This window comes from Streptopelia decaocto (genome assembly GCF_964273445.1).
Source record: "Streptopelia decaocto genome assembly, chromosome: 6".
NCBI classification, from domain to species: domain Eukaryota; kingdom Metazoa; phylum Chordata; class Aves; order Columbiformes; family Columbidae; genus Streptopelia; species Streptopelia decaocto.
The window spans coordinates 51,769,085-51,786,776 of NC_138660.1; the positions used below are offsets into that span (position 1 = coordinate 51,769,085).

Consider the following 17,692-nt stretch of genomic DNA (forward strand, 5'->3'; position numbering starts at 1 on the left):
TCCCACTGGAAAGTGACAGAGCTGGGATGTGGGAGAGTGGTGTGACTCTGGGATGCAGTGACCCCACAGGGGCCATGTGCACATGGAGTGAAACGCATCCTATTCTTGCAGCTGCCTTGGGAGAGCTGACTCCTGGCCCAGAAAGCTGAGCTGGAAATGGTCCCAAAGAGAGCGAGCAGAGGTGCTTTTGTGGAGCTCTGCTTTGCTACCTGGCTCAGATGTCTGTGCACTCCTGTCAAGTGTGCATTACTTTGGTGTGCCCATGGGGTCTTCAGCACAAGTGGAGGGATTGGGTGGGGGCAAGGGGGTCCTTGCTATCACTGGCACTCGGTGTCAGGCTGCTCAGGATAGGCAGTAGCTTTGTTTTCCAGCCCTGGGATCTTACAGTTCCCTCATCTTTCAGCAGCACAAAGTGTTGCAAGCAAGCAGCCCCCACCTTAGGGCTGCCCAGGTGGGCACCCCCACACCTGCCTCCCCTGGCCCCTCACTCTCCCCTCACCTCCAGCTGCAAAGTGAGCCAGGCAGGTGGGTGGAAAAGTGACAGCTGGTGTTGTTCCAGTGCAGGTTAATGAATGTCTCCTCCTCTCCCCCCCCCACCTCCTCCTCCTCCTCCCCACTGCCCGCCCTAGCACCCAGGCTCCTGGCTCCTATCAGCCCATCAGGCTCCCATTAACAAAGGCAGCCCTGGAGAGTTTGCATAGAGACCTGCTCTGCCTCTAATCTAGGTGGGCTAATCGCCTCCCTTGCCCAGCCTGCCTTCCCTGGGTCAATATTTGCTCTGAGCAAACACAGAGCTGTGACAGGTGTGCTGGGGAGAAGGCTCCCTGCCGCCAGCCCAGCCCTCTCGCCTGTCTCTGCTCAGTCACATCTCTCCGGCCCCCCGATCACCGGCCAGCCAGCGCTATTTTTATCAGAGCTATAAAAGCCCCATCCAGACGGCGTCACCCTCATTTTCTGCTCGTGAGCCAGCAAGAGAAGGTGAAGCCACTCACCTGCCAGCTGCCAGCGTGTCACCAGAGCCAGGTGAGGTGCCATAGCCCAGCACACCTGGGCTGGGGTCCTGCCTGCACAGGTGGGAGCTGGGTGCTGGGTATGGGCGACATCCCGGGGGCTCCCCTGGGACAGACACTTGGAGCCCGGTGGCACCTCTGGACTCTCGGGAGGGAAAGGGTTGGGCTCAGGGGACACTGTTCTGGCTGTCCCCTTCCCTTAACTCTTCCTTTCTCTCTCACCTTCCTTTCTCACTTTTACGATCCTTTCTGTTCCCCTCCCCTTCTTCATTTACTTTCTTCCTTTCTTCCCCTTTCTTCTTTTCCTATTTTCTCACTCTCCCTCCCCACCCTGCTGTGCCAGTTTAACCCGCCCCTGCTCTGTTTGGCTTTCCCAGGCAGCAGGTGTCAAGCGTCCAACCTTCCGGACTTTACCCCGGAGGAGCTGGTTTGGAGCAGCGGGTGCAGGAAAGACATTGGCACCTGGCCTGAAGGGACCTGACTGTGGAGGAAGGATGGGGAAGGGGCTGCTGGCAGCCCATGGCAGAGTAACCTTCCAGCCCACGCCATCCGAGCCTGGAGCAACTCTGCACTTGCCTGGCGTCGAGCCCCACGTGCAAGACCTGACCTGAACGTTTTGTTCGTTCGGCTCGCGTTAGGCAGGTCCAGCCCATCTGCAAGCGTGCGGCTGGTGCACACATGTGCCACACCGCTCGCACACCGCTGCAGTGTGTCCCATGCGCCTGTGACCTGCAGCCACACAGGGAGTGTGCGCTTGCTTGCATCTCGCGCAGGACAGCCAAGCTGGTGTGCAGCAAGTGCGCCAGGATGAGCACACAGCCCGCATGCAGAACACACAAGGGATGCGTGCACAACACACGGTCTTCAACCAAACACACATGTGCAGTGTATGACCTGTGTGTGGCACACACATGAAGTGATGGACAGCCACTACGTACAGGGGATGCAATCCACACACAGCATGCACCAACACCATGGGACCTGCACATGCACAGGACATTGGTACACTGTAACTTCTGACACACAGCTTTGCAAGCTGTGACAGGTAGGACCCATGACTCTGTGCCCATGGCATGGCAGGCACATGTGACATGCTAGGCACATGCATCCCATCTGCATGGCTGCCTGCAGCAGCCTGATGGGGAAGGGCAGCCCAGCCCTTGCACCCCAGCAATGCTGTGGAGCCAGGGCAGGCGCAGGAGCCCTGCAGTGCTGCCCTGCCCTGGCACAGTGCTGGCCCAAGGCGGAGCTCACCAGGCTCTGCCAAACACCCAGGTAGGTCTCAATGCTCTGCTGGCACCAAGGGAGCTTTAGCTGCTGACACAGAGCAGACAGTGGAGAAGACAGGCAGGAACAGGCAGGGGGGAGCAGGGCAGAGGGTGGGGAGGTGTCGCATCTTTTTCTGCACTCCTCTGCCCAGGTTCTCTCCCAGGACCTGCACTTCTCAGCCCTTCCAGTGTCCATCTGCCTGTGTATTGGGCTGCCCAGGGCAGGTGTTGGTTGCTGCTCACTCTGTGGGCCAGGTACCAGCACATGCTCGAGGCAAACCCTCTGCCTATGCTTGCTGTGGAAGGGTTTGGGGTTAGGATTTGGAAAGCCGGGGGGGCCTTTTCCAGCTCAGACCTGCCCACTGCCTGCCCTGTTCTCAACGTGCAGTGCAGTGCTTGATGTGGACTCCTGTCCTATTCTGTGTCCTGTCCCATCCCTGTCCCAGCACAGTCAGTGCAGATACATTTAGAGTCCAGTGCTGCTCCTACTGCCACGGAGGCAACAGGGATTCCCAGAGAGCTGGGAGATGGGACAGTGATGGACCTGTTTTCCTCCTACCTCTGGGACGTTGTCTGTCCAAGTGCAAAATGCCCCATACCTCCATGCCTGGCCACATCGGCAGTTTCTCTGACAGCCCTGAGCATACTCCTGCCCTGCCATAGGGATGTCACACAGTATCACAGTATGTTTGGGATTGGAAGGGACCTCAAAAGATCATCTAGTCCAATGTCGTACCCAGGCACTCCCCAGCAGACACAGGCACTGAAAGCACAAGATTCAGCTCCGGCCCTGCTGTGCTCAGGGATGCTCTGAGTTTACAGATGCATCCAGAGTCCTGCCTGCAGCTTCCCTGCAAACAGTACAAAGGCTGAGTCCTGTCCTGCAGTGTGGATGGAGGAGAGGTTGGAGGTGAATGAGCCCAGGAGGGTGCCAAAGTACAGGATGGTTCCTGCTACTTTCCCTCACCCCCATCTGATCCATGTGCAGGACAAGGCTCAGTGACCCCTGCCTTAGATCAGGAGAACCCTGCTCCCACCCTGGGGTGCCCCTGCAAGGGGTGGAGATAAGGCATCTCCTGGGCTCCCTGCCTGGGCAGAGGCTCAGGAAGTTTCCAAAAGGTGGTGTGGGAAAGCACCAAAATCAAAGAACATTTCCAAGGGTGCTGAGCTCCCTGCGTCTCTTCAGAGCCAAATGTCTGTCCTAGCCCGGGAACAGCCACCACAAGCCCCTTTAGGTCATGTCTCTGGGCTCTGTCTCCTGCCACCAAGGCTGGCAAAGTTCCAAAGCCAACAAAGCACAACACCCCCCCCCCCCGATATGCGTAACCCCCTGCAGCCACTCCACTCAGGCTGGGATCAGAGTGTGATCAGTAATGCTGAGCAAATCCAGACCCAGCTGCCCGTGCTGCTCCAGCTGCTGCACGTGCGTCCCCACAGGGGCAGAGCCCGGCGGAGATGGTATCTGGCAGAGCCAGGCTGTGGAGGTGCTGCCTGGCCGCTTTGCTCCCTCAGTGGCTCCATGCACTGCTAGGCTGCCTCGTGCCCTGGAATGACCCACATTGCACCCTGTAGATAGCCCAGATGCTCCAGAAAAAGCATTTTTTCGTTTGTCAGGGTATCCAGGCAGTAGCTGGGGAGCCAGACCCTGCACTGGCAGCAGCAACAGGTCTGTGTGTAGGGCAGCATGTATGTATGTCCCCAGCAGAAGAAGGGGACAGCCACAGGTAGCAGCACTAGAAATTGCCCCCCCTGCCATTTTCCCAGCCTGCTCGCCCTGTCCCAGCTCTGCCAGTCCAGTGGCACTGGGAAGTCATGACACCTTTCAAAGCTGGGGGTGGCTCTGGGATGCCACATGGCCCTATGGGCTGTGTTGGCTGGGGAATGGCCCTTTGGCAGGGTTAGCACCCATGGGTGAGCTGATTCCCACGCTGGGCATGGCTGGGAACTTTAAACACCCATGTCAGAGGCAGCACCAGTGCCAGGGGCTGTGCCAGGCTGGCAAGGGATGAGGCACAGGGGATGCTGCTCCCTGTGCTCTGCAGTGCTGCCTCCCCACTCCAAGGCCAGGCATGGCCATTTGCATGGTATTGGGAACCTGGGCTGGGGATTTGCATGGCACAGCTCTGCAGGGGAAGGATTTGCATGGGGAGGGCAGTGTGGAGGAGGAGCTCTGAGGAGGCATCAGTGCCTGGGTCTGCATTTGCATATAGGTGTAGTTGCATACAGGGGTATGTGCATATTTGTATGCTTGTGCATTTGCATATATGTGTTTATGTGTGTGAACCTGTGTGCATGGCTGTACACGTGTGTGTTCCCTCCTTGGGCTGGGCAGGCAGCGCAGAGCTGGTGCATCTTGCTGCTGCATTGGCTGCCCTGTGTGTGCCTGCATGCCTCCATGTGTGCTTCTCTGAGCCAAACGTGCACTGGCCATGTCCCTGCCACACTTGCTGCTCCATGTCCTGTTGTGTGTGCGCTGCATGAAGGTGTGGGTGTGAGCAGAGGTGAGAGCGCTTGCTGGCTGCCCGCAGGGTGTTGCCTGCAGGCTGCGTGTCCTGCCCAGCCCGAACAGGGTGTGCTGTCCCAGGGCAGGCACAGCCTCGCCGCAGGACATGGCAGAGGGAGCTGGTTGCCCTCTGCACCCCAGCACCCTGAGGGAACCAGCCCAGGGAGCTGCTGCAGCACACAGGCCTGTGTGGGCACCACAGGGGCTGAGCACCAGGGTTGTGTGGGCACGCCAAGGCCCCAGCTGTCCCACACCCAGCCCGCTCACCATGGCTCTGTTGTGACTGGAGATGTCCAGGCTGAGCAGGGGCTCCCAGCCCCTGAAGGTCACTCTGTCCCAGCACTGCTGCAGGTACCCAGCCAGTTTGCACAAGGAGACTGAGGCTGCTTCTATCCCTGGGTGCTGCTGAGCACCCCTACTTGTCTCCAGCCCCCCAGCCTGTTCCTGGCCAAGGCAAGAACCAGGGCAAGGAACATGAGAGATTATCCCAGCTCTCTCTGTGCTGGTATCCTGCAGTCCCCATGCCAGGCTGTAGCTTCAGATACTGACCCCAGGTCCACCCCACACATTCCCCCCCACAACTTGACACCATGGGGAGAAGTAGCCTTCAGCCCAGCTGGCTCTGGGCCAAGCTTATTACTATTTGGCAGGCAGGGTGGAGGGGAGAGGTGGGTCCCAGGCATGGAGGTGCATCCTGCCATGGTGAAACCACCAGCAGATTCCTGGCTGTGGGGAGCATTTGGCACAGGGTAGGTACAGCCTGGCACCTTCCCACCTGCACCCACAGGCCACTGGAGTGAGGGGATGGGTTTTCCTATTGCCCTAGGAAAGGGGTCTGAACACCCATGAGCAAAGGGGGGGCCCTGCTGAAGAACTCTAGGTGCTTGGGGGAAAAACGCAGAGCTTGCGTTGGTCCTGCATTTCAGAATGTGTCAGCCCCATCGTCCCATGTGGCCTCGGCAGAAGGGGTGAGTGATGGGGCTCCCTTCTCCTGGGCCAACTGGTGGCCCCAGGAAGTGCGTGGGCAGCCTGCCCGTGGGATGGATGTTGAGCAAGGTGCCAGGGCTGTGGCTCCTGGCCCAGCTGCTGCTGGCTTCAGGAGCCCTGAGGCAGGATGTTCTGTTCTTGCTGCAGTGCCTGGCTCAACCCCCGCCTGTGCTGCCTCCCCAGAGCTGCTGGAGGAGGGGAGCTGCTGCTGCCAAGCTTTTCATGTGCCTCCTGGACGAGCATCAGCCTGGCTCAGGGCACTACAGATGTTGCCAGCAGGGGAGTGACGGAGCGGTGGGATGGAGTGGGACCTTGGCAGCTCCTGGCTGTGGGGCTGAAGGAGCTGAGGAGGGGAGGTCCAAGGACCACCACTCCCCACCCCAGCTCTGTCCGTGCAACCTGCATCCCCATGGCAACACTCTGGGTGCTCTAGGTAATGCTGGGACCCGGAAGCTGTGCTCACCCTGTGGTGCCCCTCTAAACATGAAACGACGTACTGAAGGAGATGCACCTGCAACTGCATCTAGGATGGGCTGGGTGCAGGGCTGGATACGCTCCCCCTGTCTCCGTCACCACTGCCCTTGGACTGGCATGCACTGGGCACTGTGAGGGGACCAGCAAGTTTCTCCAGGACACTGTAGATATGGGGTGCCCTGAAGGTGCCAGGCTGGGGTCATCTGGGACAACAGGCAGGAGGCCACAGTGTCTGACACCAATGGGATCCATTTCAGGTCAGGATCTGGACCCAAGAACCAGATACTAGCTCTTCTGCCATGGTGCCTGGCATCCCCATCTGGGCAGGGTATGACAGACAGGGACAACACCTGAGGCTGTAAGGGACATGTCACCCTGGGGTCCTTTTTGGAGCAGCCTGGCTGCATTTTGTCCTGCTGTCAGTCCCATCCCTGGACTGAGCCAGCCTGGGGATGCGGCAGTTGCCACCTGCTCACATGCAGGCTGTAATCCACAGGCAGGAGGTGAGCAGCTGGCGGAGCCTCTCTGACCTTCAGGTGGGATTAGTCCCCATGGGAACATTGGGGAACAAGCAGGGGAGGCCATAGCTCCCCTGGCAGCTCCTGGGGATGGAGCAAGCCTGGCAGAGCCGAGGGGCTGAGCACACCCCCATGCCACTGGCCAGACAGCCAGCGGCTAGTGCCAGGCAGGGTCTGTGCGGGCCAGATCTTGGAGGGATGCCTGTGTCCCTGGGAGTATCCTTGTCTTGGTGGGTCTTTGTGGGTGCATCTCCAGAGCTGTGGGCATCACAGGGCCAAGTGGGCACCCATGGTCCCACAAGGAGGGTGTGAGCAGCATGCCTGGGGCTGCCCAGGGTGTCAGGGGGCAGCGGCAGGTCTGGAGACCTGGTCCCAGTGGGGGTACTGATGGCTGGCTGAGGGCCAGGGGTGCATGGGGAGAGCAGGGCTGGGGAGAGGGGTGCTGTGTGGAAGACCACCTCAGCAGGCTGCTTGCAAGACCCAGCTGTGAGCGGGAACATGTGGGTACCTCTCGCACTGCAAGTGGTTGTGACCTCCACTATGTCCCTTCTTTTCTCTGACGGTTGGTGACAGTACCCAGAGACCAGTCAGCATCTTGGTCCCCAGTTGCCATCGGGGCTTCTCTGCCACTGCCTGCTCACCCTGAGGACCATCCTGCCCTGGGTGCAGCAGGAGCTGGGGCAGGGACCAGCCAAGCTGTGCCCTGGGGGAGTCTGAGGGCCTGGCATGTCTGCGGGCACGGAAGGGCTGGCAGCTGCAGCCTGCGTGTGTGCCTGTGTGGGAGCTAATCCCGGCAACATCTGCCAGGCTGTTTGTGATCCCAGGAGGTTCCGGCTGCGGGGAGGGGAAAACTGGGTGTGAGGGGGACACGTGCGTGTGGGGCGGCTGGTGTGTGCTGGGGCTCCCTGTGCAAGGCAGTGCCTGTGCAATAAGGCTTCTGCAGCAGGTATGTGCCCGCACACATGTGTCCTCTGTGGCCAGCATTGCCCCAGGAAGGGGCAAGTGGTATTGGGGACCCCAGTGAGTCTCTCAGCTCTGGGATTTGGGGACCCAGCAGGTGGAAGTGAAGGTTTTGGCTGAGGTTTACCAGTCCTGGCATGGCCATGTTCAGATCATCCCCGATGGAGAGCTGCTTGGGGAGGGAAGGGAGGTGTTTGCATCCTTGTGGAGGAGCATGATTTCCCAGGGAAATGAGGCTGGGGGAGAAAAAGGAGGAAAAATGAGCAGTGGGGCTCGGTGAAGGGAACAACACATTGCCCCTGATCTAATCAGCCAGACCCTGCAAATAAAAGCCACCTGTTTTGGCCCTGGCAGCAGGAAGCCATCCCCAGAACAAACAGAGCACCGGGCAACTGGGAGAAAGACAAACAGGGGCCGGCACCAGCTCCATCTGCTCCTGCTCAGCCCAGCCCAGGCCCTGGATCTGCAGCCCCTTGGGGTGATGGTGCATCTCCCAGCAGGGTTGGAGACAAGGAGAGATGGGCTAGCAGAGCTTGAGGGGGTGGCAAGGGCTCAGCTCATGGCATGAGCCAGATGCAGGACCACACATGGCTGTGCCAGGCTGGTCAGCTAGCCCAGACACTCATAACAGCAGTGGGAAAGACAGCATGCTGCCATGAGCCCCAGATGTGTCCCAGGTGTGTCCCCAGCATCCTGATGGCAGTACCTGCCTTTCAGCCTGCTCGACTCCCCAAGCCGTGTATCATCCCAGGCCCAGTGTCTACACAAGGCACGGGGTATAACCCCATGGCCAGGGACTGTGGACAGCATGTTCTGGGTTTGGCATGGAGCACTTAGGTGACCCTGGACTCCCACCGGGCCCCAGGCTGCCTCTCGCCCTGTGCCCAGTGGCACAGAGAAACCTGATCTGTTTTGCTAGCACAGGGAACAGGCTGAGCCCAGAGCAACGTGGGGCCCTTATTAAATTAGCCTATGCAGGAGGCCCTGGGCAAGCACTAAACAGCTCCCAGAGCCAATATTAGCAGCCGCCCTTGAGCAGAGTCCCTGTCTGCCCCCACACCAGCCTCCCCCCACCCATGTCCCCATCTGGATGCTGGCTGACAAGGACTGCTCAGAAGCACTGGGAGATACCCCAGGGAGGGCACGCTGCATCATCATCCTGGGGTGCAGTGGGGAAGTGCCACTGCTGCCCCTCGCCAGGGCTGTGTGAGCAGAGGCATGAGGGTACTGGTTAGTTTGGAGTGCTATGGGATATGAGGACAGTTTGGGGTTGTGAGTTGTGGGGCACTGTGGGGTGTATTACAGAGCCCCAGTGTGTGTGACACACTGAGAAGCAAGCAAAGGGCACAGCCTGCATCTGGGGGTGGGTTTCTTCTCTGCACCCAGCACACACACACACAATGCTTTTATCCACAGGGCTGTGTGGAGGTGACTGAGCTGACTGCATGCCCCTCAGGACACAACATCAGTGCCCCACAGATCCTGTAGCACACTACACAGTGCCCCATATACCCCATAACAGCCTGCAGCATCCTGCATATCCTGTGGTGTCTCTGTAATACACTCCACAATGCCCCTCACCCCATAACCCCAAACTGTCCTCATACTCCATAGCACTCCACACTAACCGGTACTCCCATGCCTCTGCTCACACAGCCCTGGCGAGGGACAGCAGTAGCCGGGGGGAAACCTGCAGTGCACTAGCTCTGCATCTTGCACCACCTTCCCCAAGGTGTGCCCAAACCTGTCCCCCAGCTCTTTGAGGGATGTCCCCAGATCACCGGGCTGCATCCTGTGAGTCTGCTTACCCCCATGTATCCCCTACCCTCCCCGAGGAGCATTCCCTCCCTCCATTCTCTGCTACCCCAGACATTTCCCAGGGCGTCTCCCTCCCCTCCGTGCTATGAGCATTCAAGGCGTCGCAAGCTGAGGGTCGCCTCCCCGCTGCCTGCCGCCGGCCAAGGGCCACAGCCGTTCCGCTGCTGGAGCCGGCTCCAACCGCTGCCGGGCTGCACCCTCTGCTGGGACCCGCAGGCATCGGCGCAGCCCGCACCGAGCCTCGGAGCGGAGCGCGGTGCTGCCCGGCGCCTTGTGCAGCAGCGGGGCGGACACGAAGACGATCCGTGAGTCCCGATCCCAGCCCACCCCTGCTGTCACCGCTCAGCCCCCAGTTCTTGCTGAGAACGGGGCAGAGATGCTAGGTATCCTAACACCATCCCCAGCTGCCCACATTGCACCCTCCATCACTGGCACTGCTGGGCTGTCTTGGGATGCTGACTACATGTTCAGGACCCCCCAGGAGGGCTGAGGTTTTCCTGGGAAAATTTGGGGTGCTCTGGGCCAGCCTGTATGTGGCTTCTGCACAGCTAAATGTGGGGAGTGCCCGATCTCACCACAGGCTACACTGAGAGGCTGAAGAAGACACTGCTGCCAATTGACCCAGGGAGTCACGGCTCAGCAGGGCACTCTTCTTTTTTTTCCAGCCTGTGTTGGCCTCATCCAGCCCAGTCCCCGGTGGGAGGCACTGGGGATCTCTGCATGTCATGGTGCAGTCCTATACAAGGCTGGAACCACTGCCCAAGTGAAGGACACAGCTCTGCCCCAAGCTGGTCCCCTCCCACTGCGCACAGTGTCCCTTGCCTGGGCAAGAGGTGTGTGGGGAGCACAGAGAACCCTTTGCCAGTCCAAGGGACATGCCCAGAGCATTGCAAAGGAGGAGCAGGTAGCTGAGTCCACCAGTACCCAGTCTGGAGGCAAGACAGGAACCTCTGCAGGGTGTTACACATCCCCCAGAGCATGGACAGATCAAGCTATGCCTGTGCCAACAACTCTTCCACCGCTCTTGTTCACCCTAACCTTCTCCAACCCTACACAGAGCCTTATCCGTGCAGACTGAGTTCCTGTCTTGCCAGCTCATGACATGCAAGGTAGAGCCTGGTCAGGGGAAGGACCCATTGTGGCAGAGGGGCAGGTGTAGCCCCAGGTGAGCCCCACATCCCGATCTCAGGACATCAGTGTCCCATAGCTCCCAGCTGGCAAATTTCTGCTTCCCCCTGGCACCTCCTTCCCACCAGACTCAATCCTGGCAAAGGCTGTGGGTGCCCTGGGAAAGGCTGGCTCCCTAATCCCCAGGCCAAGCGGGAACATTGTCTGGGGGCAGAAAGGAAAGCGGTGTGTCAGGCCCTTTGCCCATTGTGCCCTGAGCCCCTGCGCAAACACAGCCCAGCACTTTCATTGTCAGCCTTGCAGGGCGCGGGGGGGCCACTCTCGCCACACTGCCTAACTGGAATGGACAGCGGGAGTCTGGGGTGGGTGAGCACCCTGTACCCCCCATGCCCTGCCTGCTGACACAGCACCCTGCCTGCCTGCACCATCGGCACTTCAGTGCCTGCCTATAAAGGGCGAGGGGAGAAGCCAGCGCCAGCACCGCCACCTTCGCCGCTGTGCCCTGCCGACCAAGTAAGTACCAGGCTGTGAGCCCCCAAGCCCCCCACTGCACAGGCGTTGCCATGCTCCCTTCAGGCCTCCAACACCAAGCCCCTGCACCCACCAAACACTCTGGGGAAGGGCAACCCATAGGGTGCTGCATGGAATGGCTGGGGTAACCCGTGTGGGCAGGAGGGATGCTGGCACCCATCTTTGCAAGAGTTGGTCTGCCCCAGGGATGCACCCCACACCCATGTCTGGGCTACTGTCACCCCCTTGTCCTGGGTACAGTGCCACCACACCTGGCTGACACCAGGAGTCATTGCAGGGGGCTTGGGAGGAGAGAAACTGAGGCAGCCCCGGGTACAACACACGGGGAGATGGGGCATTGCAAGTGCCCCCTGCAACTTGGGTGTCATCGGACAGAGATCCCACAGCACCGAGGGAAGGGGAATGGGAAGGATCTCCCGTGCCAGCCTGCGAGGGCAAGGGGCCAGTGGCATGAGACGTGCAAAGGCAGCACCACTGTTGCCCCAGGCTCAGTGGAAGGCAGCGGGATGGCTGGGGACTGCTGATGGGCACCTACCTGGGGTGATGAGTGGGGCTCTGCCAGCAGCCAAGCGACCTGCATGACCAGCAGCGAAGCCATGGACACCCTGGGGCAGTACAAGATCACAGTGTGGGAGGAGGAGAGCTTCCAGGGCAAGCGCTGCGAGTTCCTCATGGAGTGCCCCAGCATCATGGAACGCAGCTTCCGCAAGATCCGCTCCATCAAGGTGGAGTCCGGCCCGTAAGTGCCCCACTGGCCCCATGAACCCGTTGCTCCCAGGGGACTGTTGGGAGCTGCCCAGGAGACATGACACCTGAGTCCTTCCTTGGCTCTGCCACAGCCTTACCGTGCTACCTCCCACCCTGTGATTCTTGCACGGTGCCTCAGTTTCCCCATCTGCAAAGCAGGGAGATCCTGCCAAGCTGAGGTACAGGTCAGAGGCAAGGGTGTGGCCTTGGGGAATGGGGTCCTGCTCTTGAAAGGGACATTTACTGCTATCAGGGATCCTGATCTCTGTGACAAACCCGCATCCTACCAGAAGGTCTCTGTCCCTTGTGTGGGGTGAGAAGCCAGCCCTGGGCTGAGTATGGGGGGCTGTGCTGCCCATCCCTGAGGGCTTTCCTCCTCTCCCCTCCAGCTGGGTGGGATTTGAGTACCCTGAGTACCAGGGGCAGCAGTTTATCCTGGAGAAGGGTGACTATCCCCGGTGGGAGGCCTGGAGTGGGAACAGCGGCTACCGGACCGAGCACCTTCTCTCCTTCCGGCCCGTCAAGTGTGCGGTGAGTTACAGGGATCCTGCTCCGGTGTTTTCAGGGCGGGCAGAGCATCCCCCTGGCAGCCCAGCATGGAGGGCGATGAGGGGCAGACAGGAGGGCAGGTTACATGGGATGAGGGATGGAGGGGTGAGGTGCTCACAGAGGTGCCATGGGGTGGAGAGGTGGCTGCACCCACTGGCTCGCTCCTGCCTCCCTGAAAGGATCCTGGGATGCTGTTTCAGGCTAAAATTTACCCTGAAATACCATCCTAGCTCCTTCTGCTTGGTGCATTGGAAAACCACCTCCCAGCCTGGGGTTCCCAGGTCTTGTCCCCCACCGCAGGCTGGCTATCTGGAGATGGGGTGAGCAGAGAGGAGCCGCCAGGACAGCAGGGATGCTTGGGGTGCAGGGTCTATCCCCCTCCTGTCTGGGGTACTCGAACTGTGCCCAGGCAGATGCAGCCTCTATCGCTCCATCTGCAGAGACACTGGTGCTCGCAATAGCAGCACGTCTGTGCCTCTGAGCGGGGGGGTGTCCCCCCCAACTTTTAATAATCACCAGGCAGATATGCTTGAGCTTTAATAAAGGGAATGCGATAAGATCACTCCTTACTGGCAGGACTGCTCTTCGGTGCAGATAGATGTGTGTGGGGGCTGGGCACAGGGGGACAGTGCCGCATCTCTGTGTCCCTGCAATTAACCCCTCGGTGCCCAGCATCCAGAAAAGCCCCACAGAACTGGAGAGGACTACTCTCATCAGCCTGCCTTGTTCTGCAACCTTCCTGCAGCCTCGGGGAGCACGAGAGTGCTGAGGGCAGGAGTCCATGTGGGTGCAGAGGATGTGGCTGCTGTCACTCTCCTTGCAGTTGTGCATGGGGATCACATGGACATGGGAGCAGCATCCTCTGGGCAGCCCTGGGGTGTCCCAGTGAGAGGCTGCCAGGCTGAACATCTCCATGCCTTGCACCAAAGCTGGGCATGGTCCCAGGCCACCCACGGTGCCTTGGTGCCTGTTGCCCTGATGCCACATCCTCTATCCCTGCTGACACCCATCTCTCTTTTTCTACAGAACCACAACGACAGCAAAGTCACCCTCTACGAGGCGGAGAACTTCCAGGGGCACAAGTTTGAGCTGAGCGATGACTACCCCTCCCTGCAGGCCATGGGTTGGGGCAACAAGGAGGTGGCATCCATTAAAGTGAACGCTGGAGCGTGAGTCCCACTGGCAGGGAGTGGGGCAGTGAGGGCTGAGAGCAGGACCTCAGTGAGCACCTCCCTCCTGCATAGCCCCAGGGATGAGGAAGGGGAACCCCCAAATGTAGCAATGACTTCCTGCTCCCCTTCCCTTGAAAATTTAAGCTGTGGAGTGTTTTCTGTCTCTCCCCTTCCAGGGCAAGCAGAGGAATGGGATGGGATGGGGTGGGATGGGATGGGATGGGATGGGATGGGATGGGATGGGATGGGATGGGATGGGACGGACGGGAGGGGAAGGGGGGATTTGTCCCAAGGGTCTGAGACAGGGGTCTACCTGCAGGTGGGTGGCCTACCAGTACCCAGGATACAGGGGCTACCAGTACGTGCTGGAGCGGGACAGACAGAATGGTGAGTTCAAGAAGTACAACGAATACAGCAGCCAGGCCCACACCAACCAGATCCAATCCATCCGCCGCGTCCAGCACTGAGCAGGGGCAGCACCACACGCCCCGCAGCCTCCAGGCTGCTGTGCAATAGACCTCTATCTGGTAGCAAATAAAGGCATTTGTCAAAAAAAAAAAAAAAGAGCGTTCCTGCCTCTGATCTTCTCCTTCGGGGGGCTGACAAGTGTGGGAGAACCCCTGTGGGGTGGAAGGCAGATTGCCTGCCCAGCCCTGCTGCCCCCCAGGTCTCAGCAGCTGGAAAGGGTTTTGGACCCATGGCCACCTCCACCCTGAGCTGAGCTCTCTGCACCCCACCTCTGGTCCATGCACAGCAAGTAGAGGGGATGCAGAACAGTTCCCACCCCCATGATGCTCCTGCTGGGGAAAGGAGAACTTACTGGGAACTTATTTGCTTTATTGGGCAAAAAAAGGGCTGCAGCTGGGACGGGGCATCCAGGGGGGTTGTGCCCTGGGTCCTCCTCCCAAGCCCCATGCCAGTGGAGGTGATTGCTACAAAGTCTGTGAACATGAGGTCCCCTGTCTCCGCACCCCAATTTGGAAGAGAGAGGGGGGTCCCTACTTGCCTGCCTGGAGGGGAGGAAGAGCATTGGTGTCATCTGGGCAGAGGACTTCCACAAATGGGATGGCCATAGCTGAAAGCACTGGCTTACCGAGGGGTGTACAGGGGTTGTGTGGGGGTTCAGGGGACAGGTGCAGGGGGTCCTTGGGGCAGTGTCCTGCAGCTGGTAGGGGCTGGTAGGGGCTCAGCTCACTGCTCCCTTAGGGTCCGGGTTCCCCCACCCCCAGCCTGGCCATGCTGCCACGCCAGCACATCCGTGCCAGCGTCCGGCTCCGGCTCTGCCCGGGCACACCAACAGCCCCACCCAGCCTCCTCCTCCTCCAGCACCCTTTCCCAGTCTCCTCCTCCTCTTCCATCCTGCTCTGGCACTCCAAGCCCTGAGATTCTCCTCACACCCAGGACACCCCCTGTAAAGCTGCAGGACAGTGGAACAGCACTGGATGGCTTGGACATCTGCATCCCTGGCTGCCCGCCCTGCTACAAGCACACCTGGCCTTGGGGCTGTGGGTTCTCCAGAAGGGTGCTGGGACACTGGGAAGGACTGGGCTGGGGGGTCGGTGTGAGCACACCTGACACCCAGGGCTGCACAGCGACCCCAGTCCTGGCGTGTGTGTGTGTGTGTGTGCGCACTGCACACATCAGTTTGCACACAAGGGTGCACACAAGCGTGCCTTCGCACACTTTGCACATCCCCACTCCCTTGTCCCCTGCACCCCAACGTGAACCATGAAAAAGCCCTCACACCTTGTGCATCCCCATCCTTCAGGGTGTCACTGCTGTGGGATGCCCCCCCAGCCCTGTCCCCTCCGTGCCCCAGCTGGCCCCACCCCGCCACAGCCCCACAGCAGCCAGCCTCTCCCCCTGCACAAACACATTCCTGCACACACGGCCAGGCTGCAGCCAGCACACGGCCACGTCAGCTCAGCTCTGCTCCGCACCGCCGGCACACAGGTGAAGTTGTCCTGGGCACCTGCACATAGGCCTGCCATGGGAGGGCCAGAAGGGGTGGCTGTGGGGGTCACAGAAAAATGTGGGGTCCTTATTGTTCCATCCTGGGGCAGAGCATTGGGTTGGGAGTGGGGGGGCAAACTGCCTGCTTGGAACCAGTGGGACCTTCTGCTGCTGCCAGCTTGGTGCTCCACATGTCTGGTCTCTGTCCCCTGGAGCCCCACAGACCTGAACTCTCATCTCCCAGATTCCCCCAGGGACCCAAAGCCCCATCATGTGGCTCCTGCATGGACCTGGGCCCCTCTTCCCTGGATTCCTCATGTACCCTGCCTCCCCCATCCTGTGGATTTGCCCCAGCTTCCCCATGTCCCACATCCCCCATGAATCTGGGGTCACATCGCTCAGGTCCCCAAAGCTCCCCGCTGGCACAGGGTTCCCCAGCCCCTGGGATCCTTCACTCCCTGCCCCTCTGCATCGCTCAGCCCCCAGTCCCCTCATACCCCACTGTAAGCACCCCCTCAGGAATCCCCATTCCTAGTGCCCCCCACAGACCCTCCATCTCCAGATCCCACAGCCCTATCCTGCTTCTCAGGCTGACCCGAAACTGCTCCCCCAACTCCCAACCGATGTGGTGTCCCTCAGCCCAGACCCCCCAGCTCTGTGCCTTCGACCATGCAGGTCACCAGGGCTGCCAGGGGGGGCAGAGGGGCTCAGCGGATCTGTCCCCCTCCACACCTAACCACACTGTCTCCGGGGCTTGTTTTCCGTTGCCTGCGGTTTGTTCCAGTGACTCAGGCAGCGAAAGCAAGTCTGGGAGGCTGTGGAGCTGCTGCTGGAAGAGAGCGATGTGGGGAGCAGCCAGGGCTGTTGGGCTCTGCAGAACCCCACTCTGGGTTCAGGGGTGCTCAAGAGACAAGTTGGGGGAAGAGAAACTTTTTAAGGGCTGTTACATTCAAACACGATTGGTGGGGAATTGGTGGGGGAGTACCATGGGCTCTGCTCATGTCTCCCCCTGCCAGCATCTGCTCTCTGTTCCTGATGGAGATGTGCAGCAGGGCTGGAGTACCTGGAGCCCAGCTCAGCACCCATGGGGCCTTCACTTTCCTAAACACTTTGGACACTCCTGCTTAGGAAGAGCCACCACCCCCGTTGGGGTGTGGCACCCTGAGGCACCCTGGCTGAGTGTTGCTGCCTGCAGGCTGTGGCTTCTTCTTATGCAGAGCACATTTTGTCTGCAGTATAAATAATATTGATGGGTTTGGCATGATCATATCCTGGTTTCCATTGGATTGACATCTTGGTGACGACTACTTTCAAGAAATTCAGCTAAGTCCGGCATGAGAGGTCATCCTTTTACTAGACATCAATGAAACACTGCAGGAGAGGTTATGGACTAATGGGTGGCTTGTCTGTATGGCATTGGAGTCATGGAACAGAGCTGGTGCCTGCTCCTGGCACACTGCCTGGCTGCCTCAAGCTGTGGGGTCCTGGCAGAGGGCCCACTCTTGGCCGGGGGGACAAAGCCATCAAAGATGGACCCTCTGCTGGCACCCCACAGCTGCATGTAGCAGCTAGAGCCATGGATGATGGGGAAAAACCTGGCCAGATGTGTCTTTTGGAAGCTGAGATCACCTCAGATCCTTTCCCTATTACAAGTTTCTCCCTGAATTGCCCTCTTCACAACACCCAGGGCTGCCCAGGACAAGCTGGTGGAGATGGAGTCATGCAGGTTTGGGTAGGTGTTGGGGGTCACCCAGCCTCTACAGGTCTTAATAAAGATAGACAAGAGATTGGGACAGGGCTGGGGACCCCAGGATGGTCACACACGTAACCCTCCCCAAGGCAGGGACAGCCCAGAAGTGCATGGAGAAACCAGGGAGGCAGCAGAGTTGTGGTACGTCCTGGTGCCACCAGTCACCGGAGATGCATTTACCCATCCCAGAGCTCTGGGCGCTGGAAAGGGACCTCAGCTTCAGGATACTGTAGCTGCAGGGATGTGGTGGGAACAAAACCAACCCACTCCAGGGATCTGAGAGATGTAAGCGGACCCCAGGACTGTGCTGAGGACCCTGGAGCT

The 17,692-nt window shown here is 59.6% G+C and overlaps 1 protein-coding gene across 1 annotated transcript; it reads left to right on the top strand.

Annotated features, from left to right (window-relative positions):
* Positions 1–11,775: 11,775 nt before the first annotated feature.
* On the top strand, positions 11,776–14,132 carry CRYBA2 (crystallin beta A2; the record flags this gene model as incomplete). The annotated part of the gene is made up of 4 exons (XM_082055457.1): positions 11,776–11,936; positions 12,334–12,475; positions 13,520–13,662; positions 13,985–14,132. The coding sequence occupies 4 exons, from the start codon at positions 11,776–11,778 to the stop codon at positions 14,130–14,132; spliced, it is 594 nt and encodes a 197-aa protein (XP_081911583.1).
* Positions 14,133–17,692: the final 3,560 nt, after the last annotated feature.